At 41.8% G+C, this 24405-nt stretch overlaps 1 protein-coding gene across 1 annotated transcript in view; it reads right to left on the reverse strand.

Moving 5' to 3' along the window:
• The window catches only part of GRXCR1 (glutaredoxin and cysteine rich domain containing 1), a 45589-nt gene extending 21858 nt beyond the window's left edge, over window positions 1–23731 (reverse strand). The window contains exons 1-2 of the mRNA XM_039541620.1: window positions 23336–23731; window positions 16377–16379 (exon numbers count right to left, since the gene is read on the reverse strand). Of these exons, the coding sequence (XP_039397554.1) occupies window positions 16377–16379; window positions 23336–23731 (399 nt within the window). The remainder of the gene's footprint in view (window positions 1–16376; window positions 16380–23335) is intronic.
• Window positions 23732–24405: the final 674 nt, after the last annotated feature.

Here is a 24405-nt window from a genome sequence, read left to right on the forward strand (position 1 = left end):
GGCCCAATTCAGGCTTCAGTGGATTACTGCCTCTTTACACCAGCTCCTAGTATGGCCCATTGTACTTATTTCTGGAAGGAAATGACTGCAGTAAAGTGTAACAGTAAACAAATTATTGTCATGAAAACAACAAACTTGAGTGAAATTACCCAAATTCAGCTAATTCAGCCATTCAATCTTATTTTCAATACAGAGCTCTCATATACAATCCTCTTAATGAGCTATGAAAAATCTTCATATTAAATTCCTCTTTGTGTCCTGTTTACTTTAATACAGAGATGGTGAGTACATTTCCAGCTATCTGTGAATGTAGTTTCCTAAAATGCTACTTATATTAGTGAGTAAAATATAATTATAATGCCAATTGACATAAATGCCTTTACAACTAAAACAGGGGTGGGCAAACTATGGCCTGCAGGCCGGATCCAGCCCGTCAGGGTTTTGGATCCAGCCTGCGGGATTGCCACACCCATGGTGCCGCGGGGCTAAGGCAGGCACCCTGCCTACCCTGGCCCCGGCCCTGTACCACTCCCAGAAGTGGCCGACATCATATCTCTGTGGCCCCTGCATGGGGGGGGAAGAGTGCTCCATACGCTGCCCTTGCCTGCAGGCACCGTCCCCTGCAGCTCCCATTGTAAACCACAGCCATTAGGAGCTTTGGGGGAGTACCCGCAGGTGAGGGCAGCGCAGAGCCCTCTACCACTAAGAGTGCCTGTCTTAGTCCCGCAGCGCCAAGGGGGTGGCAATCCCATGGGCCGGATCTGGTCCACAGGCTGTATTTTGCCCACCCCTGTTTTAGTTGTAAAGGCATTTATGTCAATTGCCATTATAATTATATTTCACTCACTAATATAAGTAGCATTTTAGGAAACTACTTTAATAGAGAGATGGTGAGTACGCTTCCGGGAGCGGCGCGGGGCCAGGGCCAGGCCACCCTGGAGCCGTGCAAGGTAAGCGGCACCGGCCCAGATCCCGCACCCCACACCCCTCCTGCCCCTCAACTCCCTGCCTTGAGCCCCTTGCCACACCTCACACCGTTTTCACACCCCAAACCCCTGCCCTGAGTCCCCTCCTGCAATCCGCACTGCCTTCTGCACCCCAAACCCCTGCCCTGAGCCCCTTCCTGCACACTGCACCCCCTCCCACACCGCAACCCTCTTCCCCAGCCCTACATTCATGGCCCTGCATGCAATTTCCCCAACCAGATGTGGCCCTTGGGCCAAAAAGTTTGTCCACCCCTGAACTAAAATGTAGTCAAAAGGCTGTCTCAAGTAAACCCAAAAATAGATATTAGAATAATCTGCTTAACATTCTACTTCTTAGTTAATTGATTATACTAGCACATGCTTTCTCATTATTTAAAACACTTCACTATTGCAAAGATCTCTGAAATGAAATTTGTTAGTCTCTCCACCCTTGTCATAAAGCTTTTAAAGACAGAGAGAGAAACAGAATAAGGCTGCACAAAGAAAATAGCAATAAAATGTTAAAGCCAGGCTAATGATCACACTAACAGCTTTTTCACAGTTGGCCTCTATACCCTGGGGGAAATAGATAGATTTCAATCTCCCACTCCCAATACAAAGAAAATCTGTAGAGCTGCAACTACATTGCCAAAATTCAGACACATAATTCACCACCAGTGCAATTCCACCAGTGGTAATGGCAGCGGAACCTGTGTCCATTGGAATTTCATCACCCACCATTGAAATGTTGCCAGGACTGAAATATATTGTGGTTACTGTTGAAAAGCTCACAATGGCACTGCACAACAGTTTAGGGCAGGAGGTGAAGAATAATTTATTCAACTGCAACTACAGGGCATATGTTAAGTAAGAAGACTGGAATTACTCAAACCGGATTTTAAACATAGCATATGACAACCCTTCTTTTGCAGAATGTAATTTGGGAACGTACACAACCTTGGGACGTACACAACGTAGTAGTTAGGACCTACTATTTTAATATTACTACATGTACATATTATCCCTCTCATCTTAATCGGATTCCTTAGTGATGCAAAGTGTGGATCCAGATCCAAACTTCTTCCAGGCTTATTAGTGCTTGGATTCAGGATTTCAGTTTGGTACCACTACTTGCTAAAGTTACTTTCATTTCCTTAACATAAGAACTGCCATATTGTGTCAGACCAAAGGTCCATCTAGCCCAGTATCCTGTCTTCCAACAGTAGCCAATGCTAGGTGCCCCATAGGGAATTAATAGAACAGGTGATCTAAGTGGAGGGGGAGGGATAGCTCAGTGCTTTGAGCATTGGCCTGCTAAACCCAGGGTTGTGAGTTCAATCCTTGAGGAGACCACTGAGGGATCTCGGCCAAAAATTGGTCCTGCTAGTGAAGGCAGGGGGCTGGACTCAATGACCTTTCAAGGTCCCTTCCAGTTCTAGGAGATTGGTATATCTCCAATTACCTTTAAGTGATCCATCCCCTGTCACCCATTCCTAGCTTCTGGCAAACAGTGGCTAGGGACACCACCTCAGCCCATCCTGGCTTATAGACATTGATGGACCTGTCCTCCATGAACTTATTGCATTCTTTTTTTAATCCTGTTGTAGTCTTGGCCTTCACAACATCCTCTGGCAAGGAGTTCCATAAATTGATTGTGCATAGTGTGGAAAAAATACTTCTTTTGTTTGTCTTAAACCGGCTGCCTATTAATTTAATTTAGTGATCCCTAATTCTTGTGTTATGAGGAGTAAATAACACATATTTACTTTCTGTGCACCAGTCATGATTTTATAGACCTCAGTCATATCCCACCCTTAGTTGTCTCATTTCCAAGTTGAAATGTCCCAGTCTTATTAATCTCTCCTTATATGGAAACTGTTCTATACCCCTAATCATTTTTGTTCCAGTTTTCTGAAACTTTTCCAATTCCAATACATCTTTTTTGAGATGGGGAGACCACATCTGAATGCAGTAGATGTGGGTGCACAAAGGATTTATATAGAGGCTATATGATATTTTCTGTCTTATTAGCTATCACTTTTGTTAATGATTCCAAACGTTCTGTTCCCTTTTTTGTCTGCCACTGCACATTGAGTGGATGTTTTCACAGGACTATTCACAATGATTCCAAGGTCTTTTTCTTGAGTGGTAACAGCTAATTTAGACCCCATCATTTTATATGTATAGTTGGGATTATGTTTTCCAATGTGCATTACTTTGCATTTATCAACGTTGAATTTAATCTGCCATTTTGTTGCCCAGTCACCCAGTTCTGTGAGATTCTTTTGTAGCTCTTTGCAGTCTGCTTGGGACTTAAATATCTTGAATAGTTTTGTATCATCTGCAAATTTTGCCACCTCGCTGTTTACCCCTTTTTCCAGATCATTTATGAATATGTTGAATGGGACTGGTTCCAGCACAGACCCCTGGGGGACACCACTATTTACCTCTCTCCATTCTGAAAACTGACCATTTATTCCTACTCTTTGTTTCCTATCTTTTAACCAGTTACCACTCCATGAGAGGACCTTCCCTCTTATCCCATGACAGCTTACTTTGCTTAAGAGGCTTTGGTGAGGGACCTTGTCAAAGGCTTTCTGAAAATCTAAGTACACTATGTCCACTGGCTCCCCCTTGTCCACATGCTTGTTGCCTCAAAGAATTCTAGTAGATTGGCGAGGCATGATTTCCCTTTACAAAAACCATGTTCACTTTTCCCCAACAAATTATGTTCATCTATGTGTCTGATCATTTTGTTCTTTACTATAGTTTCAGCCAGTTTGCCAGGTACTGAAGTCAGGCTTACCGGCCTGTAATTGCTGGGATCTCCTCTGGAGCCCTTTTTAAAAATTGGCATCACATTAACTATCCTCTGGTAATTTGGTACAGAAGCTGATTTAAATGATAGGTTGCAAACTACAGTTAGTAGTTCTGCAATTTCACATTTGAGTTCCTTCAGAACTCTTGGGTGAATACCATCTGGTCCTGGTAACTTATTACTGTTTAGTTTATCAATTGTTCCAAAACCTCCTCTAAAGACACTTCAATCTGGGTCAGTTCCTCAGATTTGTCACCTAAAAAGAATATCTCATGTTTTGGATTCTCCCTCACATCCTCAGCTGTGAAGACCGATTCAAAGAATTAATTTAGTTTCTCTGCAAAGGCCTTATCATCCTTGAGTGCTCCTTTAGCATCTTGGTCACCCAGCGGCCCCATTGGTTGTTTAGCAGGCTTCTTGCTTCTGATGTACTTAAAAAAAATTGCTATTACTTTTGGAGTCTTTGGCTGATTGTTCTTCAAATTCTTTTTTGGCCTTCCTAATCATATTTTTACACTTCACTTGCCAGAATTTATGCTCCTTTCTATTTTTCTCACTAGGATTTAATGTCCACTTTTTAAAGTATCAGAGGGGTAGCCGTGTTAGTCTGGATCTGTAAAAGCAGCAAAGAATCCTGTGGCACCTTATAGACTAACAGACGTTTTGCAGCGTGAGCTTTTGTGGGTGAATACCCACTTCGTCGGATGCAAGTAGTGGAAATTTCCAGGGGCAGGTATATATATATGCAAGCAAGAAGCAAGCTAGAGATAACGAGGTTAGTTCAATCAGGGAGGATGAGGCCCTGTTCTAGCAGCTGAGGTGTGAAAACCAAGGGAGGAGAAACTGGTTCTGTAGTTGGCAAGCCATTCACAGTCTTTGTTTAATCCTGACCTGATGGTGTCAAATTTGCAGATGAACTGAAGCTCAGCAGTTTCTCTTTGAAGTCTGGTCCTGAAGTTTCTTTGCTTCAGAATGGCCACCTTAAGATCTGCTATTGTGTGGCCAGGGATGTTGAAGTGTTATCCTACAGGTTTTTGTATATTGCCATTCCTAATATCTGATTTGTGTCCATTTATCCTTTTCCTTAGAGACTGTCCAGTTTGGCCAATGTACATAGCAGAGGGGCATTACTGGCATATGATGGCGTATATTACATTGGTGGCCGTGCAGATGAATGAACCAGTGACGGTGTGGCTGATCTGGTTAGGTCCTGTGATGATGTCCCTGGTGTAGATATGTGGGCAGAGTTGGCATTGAGGTTTGTTGCATGGATTGGTTCCTGAGCTAGAGTTACTATGGTGCGGTGTGCCATAGAACTGGTTCATTCACCTGCACCTCCTCCTGCTTTTCTAACCCCTGCATGCAGAATATTACTTCTGTCAGGAATAACTTCTGCTGTGCGTGGACTACAAAGAACTGCTAATGGACAAGATATGTGTGCGTACAAACACTGTTTTGGCTGCATAACTGTGTGCCCATTTTGGAATCCTTTGAGTTTAGTTCCTGATTGTGGCCTAAGTTCTCAGGGTATTTTAAATGTGCCGTGACTCCCGCTGAATGTTATCATATCATAGAACAAACAATGTTCTATACTACTGTAAATAATCCTTGCAGGTTTTGATGTTCACATTTCATACATGCGAAGGTAAGGGGGAAGAGGTTGAGTTCCTACCTTTGCAGCTGTCATTGTTTAACTGGAGACAATTTTTTGAAGCTGATGTCAGCAGGACAGCAGCATAACAGCTTAGATAGTGAAAGATGCAATATGCATTTTTGCAATAGAAAGATAGAGACATTTTAGAATGTATGGAAAGTTACGGAGTAAAGCAAAAAGTGTAGAGAGACCATTGCAGAACTCATAATTTTTTATTCCTTTTTCGTTCCCCTGTCTCTGATCACTAACACACAACATGAAGATAGCAAGTGTAAGCAGAGTCAGGATGAGCTCTACCCTGACATCTGGTGGTAGATTATGGGGAGTGCAGAAAGAAGTTTCAAGTATTCGCATTAGCATTTCAGTTATTTGCATTGGCACTCCCACCCCACTTAGCATACTGCACAGCAGCCTGGGATGGTTATTTTCACAGCTATGGGGCCCCAATTTCATTGTTATTGGGGCAGAAGCAATAAAATGTTGTCAGCCCGATTAAGTAAATGAGGAACTACAAAACTGTCTTATGATAGAGGGTTTCATTGTCAACTAAATAGCACTTGCTAGACAAGGGACATGGGTTCCAAAACCCAGTCAAGAGAGAGGGGCTGGGGACAGATGTCTGTACTTGGTGGTGCAGGCTCCTTGTGTGAGCCAGAAGCACCAGTTCCACCTATGCCTCTCTCCACTGTGGAATGTCAGAGTTAATTTTTGATTCCCTTAAGAATCTAGATACAGGTTACTGAGCTGAACTCACTGGCACTGAGGCTCCCCTACTATGAGCTGAAATCACTGAAGAGCTGGACTTGCTGAGCTGAGAGCACTGAGCACTGTGCTAAGGAGTGGGGAGCCTGAAGCAATACCGCGGAGCAGAGCAGCTGGCAGAGCAGAATGGAGCAGTTGGTGCAGCCACGGGGAGAGTGGAGCCAAGCAGCTCGTGAGGATGGCTGGAGTGGATCACAGGACAGCTGGTGGACCAGAGCAGCTGGCAGAGCGGAGCAGCCCACAGAGCAAGCAGAGCTGAGCTGTTTGCAGGGACAACTAGTGGAAGCAGAACCCAACGAAGAGGCAGGGCAATTGGCCCCGAAACCACGTAAGGTGCCCCTTTCTACCCAGGCTGGGGAGGGGGGCCTCTGCAGAGAGATTCTTGAACTCTGGGGCTGCACTGACCTGGGACAGAGACTTTTGGATTGTGGGACTTTTGGGACTGTGGGTGATTTGGGGGTTGCTGGACTCAAGGGCCCAGAGAGAAGGACACGGCCCAATTTCCTGGGGTGGGTCTTTGCTCAGGGTTTGACCTATGAACTCTAGCTGAGGTATTTTCCCAATTTAATGCTTGTTGTTTATCATGTAATTAAACCTTTTCTGCTACACCAAGACTCTGTGCTTGTGAGAGGGGAAGTATTGCCTCCTCGAGGCACCCAGGGGTGTGTGTAAGATTTTCCCAGGTCACTGGGTGGGGGCTCGAGCTGGTTTTGCATTATGTTGAGGGGAAGGGACCCCTATGTATTGAACCTGGCCCTTGCTGCTATCGTTTCGGCCCGGCAGAAGGGTTACACAAGCTAGCAAGGTGTTAACATCATCTTTACATCTCCAAAGTACTTAACAAACATTAACATTAGTTAGTCTAAGAGCAGAGGAAAAAAACTCCACTGCATGTCAACTTAAGAAAGGTTGCTCTCCGGACATTAAAAATGCATGCCAGGGCGTGCATAGCATATGCCTGTCTAAACTTATGTCTACAAACAATGAAAGATGAAGGGTTTAAACAATGGATCACAAATGCGGCAATTAATTAGGATGTTAATATTAATTATAACTAGAGCTAGCTGAAATTTGAGACAACTCTTTTTGCCAAAAAATATAGATTCAGGTTGACTGAAACATTTCACAAATTCATGTAAAATTCATCAAATTGATTCAGTCAGGAAAAAAATGCAAAATCAAAACATTTCATTTCAATATTTTCTAAACTAGATATTTCCATTTTTCAATTTGAAACCACTTTTTGTTTAGAATTTTAGTTCAGTTTTATTTTAAAAAACATTAAAGGTAATAAAAAGCTCAAAAATAAATTGAAGCATTTTGTTCAACCAAAAATGATTATTTTTTCAACTTTTTCAGTTCTCTGAGAAATTTTCATTTCAGGTCAGCCAGAAAAGAAAATTTTTTTGTTCAGCTACTGAACCGAAAAATTGTTTTTTGCACTGCTCTAATTATAACATTCTAAACAATATGTACGTGTTGGGAATACAAAGAATCAAAGTTACCTTCATGGCAGAAAATTGCATCTAGATAATGTAATTTAAATTCCTACTACTTAAGGTTAATGTGTTACCAACTGATGACAAAGTTTGTGTGTAGGAAAACCATTTGAGATACCTTATTTTAATTAAAACAAGTGTCTTCGCTTCTGTTAGAAACCCTCTAGTGTCATAGATAGTAATCAGCAAGTAAACAAGCAGTTGCCAGTAAAGATCTTATCAGTTGGACTTAGCTCAGTTGAAAATTTAGTGTTTTCATTGGCAGCTGATCCAGCCTTTCACCATGGATTAATTACACTCCAGGATCAGTCTGTCTGGCATAACAAAACAACTTTTGCTCATCCAGTGCAAGTGAAAGACTAAAGAAAGCGATGGGGTTACTGAAATAAGGTGTTACTTCAGACTACTACATGTGCAATCAATAATAGAGAAAATGTACAATTTTAATCCATTCTTCACAGTTTACTCTTCCAAGCAATAAATTCGATCACTGAAATCAATTCGAGTTTGGGATTGGTCTGGGATATACCTCTGAATTTGTACATTTGACAGATATTAAACTTTGTTTTAAAAGTCAGCTCATATTTTACAAGTATTACCATGAGTGGAACCTGCACAGGGCCGGCTCCAGGCACCAGCATTCCAAGAAGATGCTTGGGGCGGCAATCTGAAAGGGGCGGCAGTCTGTGTGTTTTTGCCCCCAAGCAGCTCGCTGAATTGCCACCACGGATGGCGGGGGCAGTCCATGTGCCGTTAGGGCAGCACACGGGTTTCCGCAGCGGCGGCAATTCGGCGGCAGCTTCTGTCTTCAGCCGGAAGACAGAAGCTGTGCCGCTGTGGACAGCCGAACATAGAAGCTGCCGCCTAATTGCCGCCGCCACGGAAACACGCATGCTGCCCTGACGGCATTCGGCATGCTGCTTGGGGCAGCAAAAACAGTAGAGCTGGCCCTGAACCTGCAGCAAGATGAACAGAGACCATGAAAGTAATTCACTATAAAATAAAACGGCAAAACTAGGTCCATAGTAGGTTGTACCTAGTATATTTAATTTCCATTTCTAAATTTCTGCCATTTACATGTAAAAGGATCTGCTACTTTTTTTCTCAGTAGTTGTAATATACAATGTGCCTATTATTTAAATGATACCTTATTGGTGAAAATGTTAATCAACTGAGCTAAACTGTAATAATAAACAGAAAACAGGCACCTTTGGAAAAGCTGAAGTTTTCATCTTTACTGCACAGTTATTGTAAATAAAAATAGTAATACTGTACCCACACACAACACATTTCCTCTCAAAGGATCCCAAAACCCTAAGCAAATGTTAATGACTTTCACATTGAGACTTCAGTGAGACAAAGGATACAACTGAACTATGTTTAGACTGACAAGGTGCTGATAAAGTGTTGACTCAGTCCTGAGTCTGCAGTGGTGGTGCTGTGCCTTATTGAACTAAAAACCCAGTAGTGAAGAAAAAGGACCTCTTCAAGTTACCATGTTAGAGGATTTCAGTCCCCTTGCCACTTACTTAACATAATTGGAACTATACCTCTCAGCTGTTCCTCATGACTTAATAATACCGAGAACCTGGATACCCCCTTCATCTTCAGACTAACTAATTCATTAACTAATTACATATTCAATCCTCTCTATTTTTAAACCTAAATTTACCTCTGTATCACTCATGCTGGGGTTTCCTCCTTTTTCTTGTACATTACAGCTCAACAACACAACCACAAATCTAAGGTTATAGGACCAAGGCTTGAGGGTATTTTCTGCAGACATAAGGGGTGAATAACCCATATATAACAACATGATCTGGCTCTACATTGGACCCAACTTCTCCTGAGGCCGGATGACTCACTATGCAAGCTGGGGCAGACTGCGCACACACTCATTTTGTGAGAGCAAGACATGGAGCATCTGGCTAGGCCATGGGCCTTGTGCCTGGGAGAATGTCTAGACCAGGATAAAAGGGGAGGAGGGGATTAAACATATTAGCTAGCATGCTTTAACTAAAATTTTAAAACCCTACTGTAGACCGCTCAAGCTGTATTTTAACATATATTGGCTGATTGACATGGACCCCAGTAGTGAGCCAATGGGGACCAGCTAATATATATTAGAATTCAATGTACAGTGTCTATATGAGGGTATAAAACATGCTAGTTAAAACATGTTAGCTAACACATTTTTAAAAATAACAATTGGGCAGCCACATGGGCCCTATGCAGATACCCTCGGGACACTGTATCTCACAACCAGGGTAGGTTTCTGTCTGCAGAGCCTGGGTAGTCCAGATCCACTGGATTTCATGGATGTGCTTGGTGCAAGATTTGGCCCTTTAAAAATGTTCCATGTTTTTTAAAGAAAATGTTTTTTTAATTTGTTCTTCCTACACCAATTTTTTAATTTGGTTTTCCTCTGTGTCACGGAGTCACAGGGCCAATGCTCTGGAACTATTCCATACGAAACCAGTCATGACTCTGGTGTAGCATACTTCCTCTCTCTGAGCATACTGTCTCCAGGGCAAGAAGCTTACACAGCTTTGACCTTCTTGAGTCTGATCTCAGAGCATTCAGCATCTCCTTCCACACTGTGCTCTTCCCACAGCAAGTCTGCCCAGGTGGGGCTCTGGGGGAAGCCAGAGGGTCCTGCACCCCAACTCTCAGCCAGCAGGTAGAACAGAAAGGTTTATTAGTTGACAGGAACACAGTGTAGAACAATAATAAATTAGAGATATACCAATCTCCTAGAACTGGAAGGGACCTTGAAAAGTCATTGAGTCCTGCCCCATGCCTTCACTAGCAAGACCAAGTTTTGCCCCAGATCCCTAAGTGGCCCCCTCAAGGATTGAACTCACAACCCTGGGTTTAGCAGGCCAGTGCCCAAACCACTGAGCTATCTCTCCTCCTGTGAGCTTACTATCACAGAAATCAGTGACTTTCAACCAAGTCCATCTTAGGGAGTCCTGGACCAGGTGGCCTGGAACTCCCTCTCTTCCAGTCTCCCCAAGCAGACTGCCAGCTTCCAGCAACCAGATCTCAGACACCTCTGTTGTTCCTCCTCCTTGTCTTTGTCTCACTTCCCAGGCAAAGAATCACTTGGTCGTCACCAGGTTGCATCCCCTCCTACATCTCAGGTTACGAAGGGCACCAGGGTTATAGCATATGTGCAGGCAGCTGGAGCCACCTCACCTGCCCCAGAGGTCTCAGCCAAAGTCACACACCCCTATTCCCACCACCGAGGTATTGGTGTAGCACACAGGGAATCTGAGGCACACACAGTATTCATGCAAAACAGTAAAACTCACATAGGCTCAACAGACTCACACACGACATAACAAGGGAAAATCCCTACTTTGTCACACTCTGTGCCTCATTTTAGGGCAATGTCCTATACTGTGTCACATGTTTAAATCTTGAGAGATTTGATTGCAAGTGGAGCTACTTAGGTAATTCAAGCCACCTAAATATGTGGTGTTCTCATTGGAGCACTAAGGTTTCCTTGGAATATGAGTCATCCTTGAACCCACCCCATACAAAGAATTTCTCTAGCAGTGCTTTTGCAACCCCATGCAGTTCCCTCTGAAGCAACTGTTCAGCAGTTCCTGAGTTGAACTTAACCACCTCTGCAATGGCTTCCTTGTACTATTTCAATTTCACAGACTGGAACTGGAAAAGACCTATTAGGTCATCTACTATATCTCCTTGCTGTACAAGATTGTTCCCTACAGTGCCTTCTTGAGCATTTTGTCCAAACTAGCTTTAAATGACTACATTGGCTAATGAAAGAGAGCTATAGAACACCTAGATAACTGTGAAATGAGTGCAACAAATATTCACAGCCTCTGTAAAGGAAAATTATTGCTCTCGAATCTACTAGAATTCTTTAAGCATTTCAACAAAATAGCAGAAAAAGGAGAACAGGTAGGTATAATTTACTTGGACTTTCAAAAAGCCTATGTCTATGCTACAAAGTACTTCAGAGTCAAATCCACACCCCTGAGTGACATAAGTTATACCAACCTAAGTGCCGGTGTAGAGCATCTCCCGCCAGCATAGCAACCTCCTCTCCTGGAGGCTGGAGTTTTTATGCTGATGGGAGAGCTCCCTCTGATCAGCTTAGAACAGTGGTGGTCAGGGCAATATGCTGGTGGGCTGCGAGACAGTATCTTTATACTGACCATCTGCATGCACAGCTGCCCGCAGCTCCCAGATGAAGTAATTTGCACTTAGCTGCAAGTATTAACTGTAAAAATGCCCTTCTAGCCACCAAACAGTCACATGAAGAATGTGTGACAATTATTCTATCTATCATGGCTAATCTCAAAAATGAGTGCTCAGAGATAGACTTCTAGGTCCAGATCTAAGCCTCTACATCAGTAGCCTGAGTTTCAAAAGTCCTGAGCACTCAGCAGCTCCCACAAAACATGGGAAATACACAGGAATCCATCTTCTGAATGAATCACTTAGGAAGTATTTGTTTTTGTAAATTACTTTTTTCCTTTGATGCTTATTTTTTGGAGGGTTTATTTGGGAGGGGTGGCTGGTCCTTGGGATTGGGGGTGGGGTGGGGTGTTCAAATGGGTTGTGTTTCTGTTTTGTTGTTTCTTTGGATGGCATTGGGGGTTGTGGCTTACGGATGCTTCAGTTGTGCATCAGCCTGATTGAAAGAACTAAACTGTAACTTTCAAGAAGCATTAAGACCTATGATTGGTGGAGGGAGGTGTGGCAGTGTTTAAAGTTGTCATTTTTCACCAGTTCTGCTATTCTGTACTCTGGGACATTCTGCATTTGAATTGAAACACAAAGGCAACTGCTTCACAGATGGCTCTGCAGCAGGCAGAGATACTTCTCTTGCAATAAAAGATGCAGTACATGGACAGCAGAAGCACATCATCATTCAGTTACACACACAACACTGCATTTTCTTTTTGAAGATTATGGCCTCAGTCACAGGATTAGAACCTTTGTTGGGGGTTCTGACTGCATTCTGTACCACATGAACTGTGTGAACAAGAAAGATTTTGTAAAAATAATTTACATATAACTAGCTGCTGCACTTCTTTTTAAGTCTTAGTTTTTCTGTGGGCTTCTTTTGAAAGTATTATCACCCGTTCAGTAGCCACTGATATTCCATACTAGGGGACAACCTGATACAGAAGGATTTTATCATAGGACTTTTGCATTGGTATTTATTGATTAGTTCAGGGGTTCATGAGTATGAGATATGATATTGTTTGTTGCTGTAGACCTTTGCACATATCAGCTGAGGACAAACTTTTGCATGTTTCTGCGGGAGGAAGGAGGGCAGAGGAAAGGTTGTGTGGTGTTTTTGTGGTACAGCATCCATTCTCCTCTGATAGTATTGATGGACGGTGTCTCTGGAGATGGCTAAAAGCAGAGCTGTAGTACGGCTGTTTAAATGCTTCCCAGAATTTACAATAGATATACAGATGGCTTTTCTGTCATTTCTTGTCATGTGTGAAATGAGTCTGTACCTCACTGACTCCAGCAGCATTTCTGTGACCGGTTTTGCTGATTTGGATAGTGGAGGGAGGCTGTCAAGAATTATGCTGCAGCAGCAGCATGTGTTTCTTGTGCCTAGCAAAACACTGCATAGATTGGCTGTTTGGTTTAGGATGAATCTTTCTCCTGAACCTCATCCAGCACCAGCAGAAAAGAGGTAGTACACTAATTATTAGTTATAAATAGGGACTGGCTTAAATTGTGAAATTTGGTAAATATTTATACTTCAGTACTTTTCATATTTGGTACCAGATGCAATAGGGATGTGGGGAAATGGGACAAAGGAATATTAAAGGTTACATACCTTTATTTCTGGCTGTAAATTTCCCTCATTTTAAAGCATGTATTACTGCAGTTAAACTAGGGATTTACTTATCATCCTGTGGGCTGCTGCAGTAACTGGTAGAAACGTTGTTCCTAGCCAACCAATAGATCACCTATGGGATACTTTTAACTGTTTCTTTCGTTAGGCTGTTAATTATGTATCTTGTGTGGGTGCAGTGTGCAATAAACCGCCAGCCACAGCACCCAAATGTCTTCAGCCTGCTCTGACAGACCTGAGTAGTCTAGCTGCTTCTCATTCTGATTCTCATCTGCAATTACATCATCGCTTTCTCTTTTTGGGCTGAAGGAAAAAATTGCTCCTTAACCACTTCCATATGCCAGTCATGTTGGTTAGCATATGATTGACTGACTTGTCACTGGTTTATGACCAGGTGCTACAATTGTACATCAGATTTCCTTTGTTGCACAACATCAGTATTGCATGAATATTGTGTAATATTCTTATTCAGTTCGTCAGTACTTGCAAACCCCAGTGCAGGCTCACTGCAAATATACTTCTGAGGTGCTGTTAAAAGAGTGTGACAAAACTTCAGAACTAAATGGTATTATACTGTAATTAACTGGCTGTGTATTTGTACCATTGCCTTCTACAGGACAGAATCAGCACTCTTTGTTATGGGTCCCATATAGCTAGCCACTAAAGGAGGTTCCCTTGTAGTTCAAATGGTAGGAGCCTGTGCTTTTGGAATAGGAGGAGGTGTCCCCATTCTCACAACACCAATAGTTGCACAGTTTGGTGACAGATGTGAAGACTGAAGAGGCCAGAGGTTTGTTGTAATATTTTCATGGTTTAGATGTAACTATAAATGACCTCCCATACAAATATTAAAAAAATCAGCTGCAAGATATTCAGTTTCCAAATATGCACTAGTCCTGAACCTGCATGGTTGACTTTAGCTACTAAGCACCTAGGACAGTTTATAAATGTAAATAATTTAACATTTACATTTGACCTTTCAACCTAAAGTGCTTCACAAACTATATACATACAGCATCCCAGGAATTCATCCAGCACAGAGGTGAAAGGTAGCAGGTAGGCAACCAGTGAACAGCTTATTATTCGATAATGAGGGCAGGGGCAGGACTTTGGTCAGGATAGCAAGGCAACTCCCTACTCCTGCAAACATGACAAGCATTTTTAAAATATCTGTACACAGGACCAAGTTTTAAGGTAGGTTCAGAAAGACCCTGCAACTGAAACACATCATTGTTCTGTTGAGTCACCCTACTAAGCACAGGTGGTAGACTCTGCAAAAAGGTGCAGGGTAGTTACTGTTGATTAATGATTAATGCTGGCAGATGGAGCTTTTTAGTGCCAAGCTGGATATAAGAGAGGCTGGGGACTCTCTACAAGATGGAAGTGGGTAGAAGAAGGATAGAACAGATCCTGCAGTGAAACCCTAAGAACAGCTAGTTGTGGGGAGACTATGTTATTGATAATGCCACCTTGAAGGGAATGTATTTTGGACACTAATTCAGAATCTGAATGCCTTGCTGAAGGTAGGCTAGAGACTAAAGCTAAGAGCCTGGTTCAGTGTTGTACTATTTCTCCTGAGTGTGGGCTCTGCTGCTAAGAGGCTGTAAAGCCACTAGATGTGCCTATTAGGTAATTCCCTCCTCTTTAGGGAAAGCATCCACATGGCATAAAAATGGCAGCAGTGCTCTAGCCCACTCTTGCAGCTGTGAGAGCAGTTTGCTATTCTGAACTCTGCAATAGCCCCTTGTGACAATAGGCAGTTGGGCACAGGTTAGGCCAGGCCTCAGGCTGCTTTAATTTGTGCCAGAAATCAAAACCACTCCTAGCCAGAGTAGGGTAGGTATGAAGTTACAATTGCCTCCTACCCTTGGATCCCACATTTAGCACAGCTTGATGGCATTTGGGACTCAGACCCATTTGTGGAAAGCTGCATGAGGCTCAATTTTTCTACCGCAGGAGGGTAGAGTGCAGAGGCAATCCTGCTAAGATTTAAACCTGTGGCTCTAGGTTGTCCAGAGACTTTAAACTAACATCCTCTTTAATACTGTACTGCAAATGCATAAGGCAATTCTCAACTGCCTTGTGCCTATTGTAGGTATTTACACCTATGCAAAGGGGATATAAATGCAGCTGCCAGTATGAATAGAAAATTCAGTTTGGTAACAATATACACCCACCATGAAGAGGTGAAAATGACTACACAGGATCCAAGGAGTAGTGGATGAACATGTACATTTTTCTGATTCAGCAAATATTCTGGATAATTAGATAAGTATGTATGCAAACATGGAAAAGAAATGCCAAGGAATCACATCTTATATCCAGAGCACCACTGATTTTCACCAGTATTCCATAGGAGAATAAGGGTTCTCACTTGTGGGTCCCTTAGCAGGATAGAGCAAGAATCGTTTAGCTGCACCTGTGGAGCTCTGATTACATGTAGGTCATGGTCCAAGAGCCTATACTATACAGAGCTGGATGAAATTTTCAAAAAAAAATCTATATTACTTTCTCCAGAATAACAAAAACAACTAATCCACTTTATGGAACAATCACTGATGAAATCAAACATCATGGTTTGCTTTTGTTGCTGGTTTCTTTATATTCAATAAATCAAGCAGTCAAAAGATTTTTCCTCTATAACTTAGGGGGAAATGGGGAGGGGGAGTGAAATCTTGTATATCAGCTTTCAGAAACTTGTATTTTTTTCAGTCTATTTATAAACTTTTAACAGTAAGGTGTTTCGGTGTTTCAATGCAACACCAGCAAACCCTTAACTGTAACAGCATGAACAGTGCCACTATAATAATGCCCTTGTCTAAACCTGCTGATGTATAGCTGTTTTTGTGGTCTGGGAACAACAGGTACTAATACACTAATTAATGATCAACCATAGACTCTAATTGAAAGACCATTAACACAGAGTTTAAAATCCTCCTTTTGGAATCAATGTAATTATTCAGTACGTGGTTCTATAAAACTAGCTGTAGGTAAACTACAGTATTACTCACAGTCCCAAGCAGTTGAGGTAACTTGACAAAATTTAAGAAGCCATGAAAATTGTTTTACGACAACAGTTTTCTCCCTTCCCCTCTGAGATTTTGGACACTCCAGTTATGCCTTTTCTATTTTCTTCTGGACAGAAATCTAATTTTCCTAACTTCTCCTCGCTATTATTCCACTGGCATTTGTCAGCCTTGTTACCATTTTTCATACACTCTCTAATTCTTCTATTAGACTTCTATAATATAGTGCTCAGAATGGTCACAAGATTCCAAGTGAAAGCTGGCATAGGGAGGTATAAGTTAAAATTACCTACACCAGCTAATAAATCTCCATCTCATCAGAATTTATCCTAAAGGAGGAAGGTCACTCTCCTTCAAGATTCATACCAGACAGGGCCGGCTCTACCATTTTTGCCGCCCCAAGCAAAAAAAAAAAAAAAAAGCTGCTCAGACTGCTGAAGCAAAAAAAAAAAAGGCATCCAGACTGTGCCGCCCCAAGAATGGACAGAATGCTGCCCCCTTAGCATGTGCCACCCCAGGCACATGCTTCCTCTGCTGGTGCCTGGAGCCAGCCCTCATACCAGATGATGTAGCTTTAGATTACAGCTGGGGGTCCATAGCAGCCTGGCTGGCCAGTACTGCTGACCTGGCAATTCCCTTTTCTGTGAAATGTGCTATTTTGGAACCTGTGTTTTTCCTGTGTCTTTTGTAGATATCCCACAAGGAGGCTCTGGCACAAGAAGCTTCTCTTCCTATGATCCAAGTCCAGTGGGAGCCTTTATGTTAAGGGAGTCAAAGGACTATACAGGGATAGTGTGGCCCTGCCAGTGTTGAAAATTTGACCAGGGAGTGGGAGGGCAAGATCAGTGACTCTCCAAATAGTATGAATAGTATTCATCTTCTCCTGTGCTCCCTAGAGTTCTGGGAATTCTGACCTCCACTCTGCCCCCAATGAGGGGCTGTAGCTACATGCTACATTCCATCCAGCCTATAATTTTCGGTTTCTGATCACCTGTCACTCCCAAATCCTGTCCCAAACAGCATTTTGCAGCTTGTACTATTTAGAGCACAATTCTTTTTCTAACTCCCGTTGGCGCTATTCTGCTTGCTGTTTGGTATTGGTCAGCCCTCCTATTTTTGCAGCATCTGCAAAGTTAAAAACCATGCCACATATTCACTCCCCCAGGTCACTGATGAACAGAGAAAATGACAAGGGGCTTGGAAAACAATCCCTGCAGCACTCCATTTGTCACTGCATTTTTATCTGATTTTGCCATTCACCGCCCCTCTCTTCAGCCTTAACAAGCTAACTCTTTATCTAGCTGAGTATTTCGTTGTCAATACTATACTTTGCAACCTCACACATTAGTCTTGTCTAGATGTATTGGAAAAGAGCTTGAAAAGCACTTCTCATTGCTTCATCCACAAATACATTAGTCAGATTTGTTAACCGCGCCTCCCCTTTTATAATGGATGCTAGCAGGCTTGCCTTGATTTAGTTCTGTAGTTAATCAAACAGCAAGTGACCTTTCAGAACATACTAGATGCCCAGCAGAGCATTATAAGGCTGGAATTAAATAAAAAGATCTCTGCTGGGACTGTGATAAGGAGGGAAAGGATTTGTACAAATCTTTTGGCTGGGCTCCATTGTACCACACCTTGTGGTAGGAAATCCGGCATGAATTGAACAACATGCTAGTTAGTGATGTACTAAATAATTCATTCAGTTTTGTTCTATATTACCTAGATGCTATCTGAGGCATGAGCAAGTCACCAAAGATTGGTTCTGAGGAGTATTAGCATTTATTTTAAGAAAAGAGAAATCACGCCATTCTTAAGTTTTATAGAAAAATCTTAGGCATATTCAAGCCTGTAGAGGTACTAAAAACCATAGTGATTAGGTATATTTAATTAAAGTAATTAAAATGTGGAGTATTAGTATAAACCTCAAATCAATATTAATATACTAATCTAAAGACAACAGTTAAACCACAGCCGCATCCAATGAGTATATGCTCCTAAAAAAGATCCATGAAAGAATTTAGGCACCTAAACCCCAGACAACTAAGGCAACTAAGTTCCTGGCAACTAAGGCAACTAAGTTCCTGTTTTAGGTGCCTACATCCCAGTTTTGGTTCCTCTGCCATTCACAACACTCCCACCCAGTAGGTGCCTAAACTCATTCAGTGGCTCAGATTTTCAGATTAAAATGTCCTTATGTTTCTGTCTCTAAGCATGTGCAGTGCTACTCTGGGCATCCAGATTCCTCTCAGAGCTAAGCCCCAGGGTGATTCACAAACCAGGGAAAGACAGGCATTCATCCACCTAACTCTCATGGGAGGACCCAGCATAGTAAGCATGTTCAGACTGCACCTCTGCATAGGGCACCATTCAAAATCCAGCTGAATGACATGGTGATGCCCACCTTATAACTTTTAGCCCAGTGCTTAGAGCACTCACCTGCGATGTGGGAGACCAAGGTTCAGGTTCATGTCCCCACTCTCTGCCAGAGGCTGAGAATGGAGACCCCTGTTCAAATCCTAACTGTCAGGACAGAGCTCTAACCCCTGAGTTTATTCTTATGTGGGGCTCCCTCAGTCGTTCCTGTTAAACATTCCAGTTGTTCCACTGTGGATAAATAATGAAAGAGTGGTTGGAGCAGGGGAAAGGGACTCAGGATCTCTGACATCCCAGGTGGGTGCCCCAATCGCTGGGCTAGAGTCATTCTCTCTCTTCACATTCATTATATAGGGAGTCTAGGTGCCTTACTCAGCTGCATGGATTGCAATCTTGTTCCTGTGCTTTTCTAGGCACCTAAAAGTTAGGTGCTGTGACAGTCAGTGTTGCAACACTAAGTCCCTTCATGGATCCCACCCAAGTATAAATAGCAGGTCACTCCCATAGTTCTATACCAGCAGGTGGTATCTTCCTTCCCATTGAGGGCATACAGCAGTAGGGCATTAAATCTGATAGTTGAGGATCTACAGTTGATTGTCTGCTGTAGCTTCAGCCATAAATATCCACTCAACTTAGCTATACTGAACTCCCAGTGACAAATGCCTTGTCACCAACATACTGAGTCCTCAGTGCACATCAATGTCTTAGGCCTGGTCCTGAGCATTCAAAAAGGTTATCAATATATCCCATTCCTAATCTTGAATACCCAAAGGAGTCATCCATGAGATTCAGACCTTGTTCTGAGTGATAACATGACCATCAGTAGGCCCTAGGCCTAGTCTTGAGCATCCAACAAGGTCATTGACATTGCTTAAGCCTGTTTCCAAGTGCCCAGTGGAGTCACTGATGGGGTCTCAGGCCTAGTACTGAATAGCCAGTGAGGGTTAGAATCCCACTCTGGACTCAGAGGAAAGTGTTTTATATCAACTGGGTTGAGGCCTCCCATGCTACAGGCTGGACATAAAGTGAGCCATCCACCACAGGCTTCAGAACATGCTGCAGGGAGACTGGGGAATTGCTATGTCACCTTCCTTGCTGGAGGCATCAACTTACATTAAAAGGGAGTGGGAAGATGTTGCCATAGCAACCTTGTTCCCATCTTCATTGAAGCACAAGGAGAGGCTGAGGGGGTTGCTATGGCAACATTCTCTATTTCAGGCACCAGCAGCTTAGAGGGAAAGTCGGAAAGGGTTGCTATAGAAACCATGCTCCCATTGGGGCATCAGCAGGGCTGGTTTCTTGGCAGCCTCCCCACCCCAATTTCAAAACATCCACATCCTAAAATGGAATTAAACCCTCCCCTGAACCCCAGCATAATTCCTATCACACCATGCATCCCCACCCTGCAAGCCAAGAAAGTAACTTTCTTGGTGCTGTCTTGACCATCTTTCAGCACCTTCAATACCTGCCTCAAACCTCGGGTGTAAATGATTACACTTGGTCGAATTGCTGTGGCCCCTCTTATTTACAGAGCATTTCAATATACAGTTGGACCCAAAAGTATGCACAGAGGCCAGTTATTAGATAAACTGAGGTGTCAATCCCAGTTACTCTTTCACAAATGGCTGAAATCATTAGCCATCTATCTGGCTTGTGGCAGAGATGCTCCAAGTGTTCTTGTAGCAGTGAGCAAGGGATCTATGTGTATACTGTCTCTCTCAGACTGGGCTTCTACAACAGGCAAATTCTTGTTTTAATCTAGAAATACTTCCCACCTAGCAGATCTATTCTGCTCATATTCATTAAAGGTATGGCGGTCATGAGCCATGTCTGATTAGGTAGCCTTTTTGAAGGAACTATCTGCACCACTTCCATAGGGGTGCACTCAGTAGCATGAATAAAAAATTATTCAAAATCCAAAAATATCTCTGGAACATTTAAAATTTCCAGAAGACTTTCTGGACTCAGGTATTCTTAGTCTTTCTGAGTATAAAAGATGAAAACAGCTTGCCTGCTTCACCAAGCTCCATTTACCGAAATCCCCACTTGTCTCTGTACATATATGGAGTCTCTCGAATTCCTGATAGAAATGACTTGTTTTGAAGTCTGCCATTTCTCTACACTAGAGAATATTTGCCACAATTAGTAGTTGTTAGCAAAGGCTTTGATGTGGAAGTTGAGGACCAAAATCATGTGGCCACATCTGGCAGTATACCTCAAAGAGAAGCCACTGTTAGTGATCACCGGACACACACATATTCCATATTTGAGATCCCAAATAAATTTTTTCATTATAAATAATTTCTTCGTTACTCTGATCCAAATAATATTTAAGAATCCATCCACAACTTAAACTCAGGATTCACCCAGGAATTTCTGTGCATACTTTGGGATTTCAATTGGCTATTTCAGGTAAGGATGCTGACAAACATATACTCAGGCCACCTAGTTCTGAATCAATATGCAAGCAAGGTCAGAATCTCACCTCAGATATTGGAACCTCCATAAAAGTTTGACTGAACTGTTATACAGCTAGTTGCCCCTTCCCTAGTAGAGAAAAGAATACAACTGCAGACAGTCACAGCTGTTCAACATTGGCCCCTCTAGAAGGTCCATAGACCTGAGGGTGCTGAAGCAAATCCTTTAGAGAGAGAAACAAAATTATCTTGTCATACCTTTGACCACAAAATTTCTACACTCTTTTGTTGGGGAAGGGACGATCCTGATCAAGCTCATGGAATAACAATAGAAATGTTTATTAATAATCTTTTTCAAGAGGAGGGCAGATGCCATTCCATTTTTAATAAGGAGGGATATCTGAACATATCTCACACAGGACTCCAGCAGTCTCAAAGGAAACCTTTGCACACTCTGGTATCCCACATTTATACTGATCAGTGTTGCAGACTACATACCATAGAAATCATTTGCAATAGATAATTCCTCTCCACTAAACTCTGAACCTTGAATTTGTGGTGACTGTTGTGCAGAGACCTTTCCTTATGCTTCCTTCAAACTGTTTAAAATATCTGTGTGTTCCAGTTTTTCAGAATAGTTTCTTTTTGTTGGCAATGATATCATCCAGTGGAGTAATACATGAAAACCAGTAGTCTGCTCTACCTTCTCTGTGTATAGTTTTTTTTCCTATGAAGCCTTTCCCCTTTCCTGAATGCCATCCTTCTAGACATTTCAGAGAAATAAGTAAGGTTGCTGGACCAGAATCTGATTGCACTTAACAGGAGTGACTCCACTGAAGTCAATGGAATTACACTGGTATAAAATTGGTGAGAGCAGAATTAGGCTCCTGGTTCCTGCCCTGAAGAGCTTATGGTCTATACCTGAAGATAGGAAGGCAAGAGTGACTGTAATAAGATTACATGGTTGTTAAATAAGAAAAAGGCATAAAACTGAGAGAGATGTATCATAAATAGAGAATTTCATTTCAATAAATAAGTACTTATATAAAACCCTACCCCTCTTACGCATTGCGCAAATGCTTCTGAAACAATAGATACTCTAAAACTAGCATGTGTTAATTTTGAATATCATGATAAACACATTAGACATTGAATCCTTCTAGAAAACAGTGAATAACAACACGTATGCTCGCACAATTTGAATATTAATAATTCAAAAATAGTATAGTGGAACTAGTGAATAGTATATTTTGTAGTTTTATTGTATGAAATTTAAGCTATTTTAAAAAACAATTTTATTTTATTTTATTTTTCCAAGAAATCTAGTTTTCAGCCTAAGGGGACAACGTGGCAAAAACCATTTTAAATATAGATCTTCAATTCCTTCCAGCAAATTAGTGAAAAATAGACCTTAATAAGAGAGACATCTGACTAGATATCATTCATCTAAAACTTTAAATAGGAGATGTGTCATTGGTGGTATTCTGCATCTAATTTGACTTACTTATCAGGTTAAACACAACAGAATTTACAAGTATAAATATTTATAGAGAAAGGATAGCAGATGTCATGGTAAACCAGTTAAAACAGATACCATAGGGCTGGAAATGGCATATAACCCCATATATCACTCTTAATGCTTGTAATGAAGCTGAAAATTAATTCTTCAGTCATATCTTCACTTCAGGTCTTTACATACTAAGCAGAGAGTATCCATTTTTAGCCAGCAAACCCTAGGGGAGGTAAATACTGAGAGAGAGTTTCAAAACCAATTTGTGCTGTGGAGTTGGTATAGGAACAATCATTCTCTCCTGTACAGAGGAGCCTTCAATGACAACAGTTATGAATACTGAAGTATGAGAACTCCATAAATGAGAGAGGCTTGGAAGAAATAGGAGAAAAAGATGAGACACAGGGTAAATGAGAGAGAGAGTTTTCACAATTAGCAAAGCTGCTTCACTTACCTGAAATATTTTTGATAAATTGTTAAAGAGGGCTTGACCAGCACTGACTTTGTGTTTGACTCCTCTGACTGTGCCATTTTTGCTTAGAATGTTGACTCGTTTTGTACCAAAGCCCCTCTCTTTAGTAGCTCTCACTAAAATGAGCAAGTCATCTTGCTCATTCTCATTTTCATCACACTCAGATCCTAAATGTCCATTCTGCTGTCCATCCGCTTCACTCAGTCTGCTGGTTTGGTCAGTCTCTGAACTACTGGCGTATTCAGAATCCAAAGAGTCTGCCGTTTCTCCATCTGCATACACTTCCTTTAGTACTCTCCCACTGTGAGAGGAAGCAATTCGAAATCGGACTTTCCTCAGCTGCCTCTCACCTTCAGTCTTCATCTCGCTTTTAAGCATTGTCCCATCTATTGGTATCAGATGTTTTCATTGTTCTGGTTTAGACTGTGACTGTAATGGCCAGCTTGTCACACTTAAAACAATATCAGAACTGTTTTCCAGGGACAGCAACACTCATATTAAAATGAAGTGTAAAGGAAAGAGGATTCCCAAGAACCTACACTGCAGTTCGACAGTTAATAATGAATGGGTTTGTGCTATGGTTACCTTTAAACTAAAACCTGCAAAATGATATCATCAATTAAATATTAAAGAGCCATTGTGTTGGTTTTTTTAGCAGTTAGAGAGAGAGAATATTAATTGATTGAAACCAAAATTCAGATCAGCGTCTAAGAAACATAATAAGTTACATGAGTTTATGTGAATTAAACTTTGTTGAAAAGTGCAAAAAGGAAGGAAGAATTTTCCTCTGGGTTCATCTGTGTAGAATTATTAGGGCTCTTCATTTTCAGTTTTTATTTTATTTACAACAACAAAAACAGGTGAAAATCAGTGCAAAAAACTATTAATACTTTTTCTGGATAAATATTGGTGTTTATTTTGGTGGACGGAAAAACGGGGAAAAGGTATTCAGTAAATTAATGCTTTGAATTCCGTTCATTAATGTGGTTTGCTGCAGAATTAAAACAGAACTCAAAACACAATGCCACCTTTGAGCTTAAGAAAACAATACA

The sequence above is a fragment of the Mauremys reevesii genome, linkage group 5 (assembly GCF_016161935.1).
Source record: "Mauremys reevesii isolate NIE-2019 linkage group 5, ASM1616193v1, whole genome shotgun sequence".
Lineage (NCBI taxonomy): Eukaryota > Metazoa > Chordata > Testudines > Geoemydidae > Mauremys > Mauremys reevesii.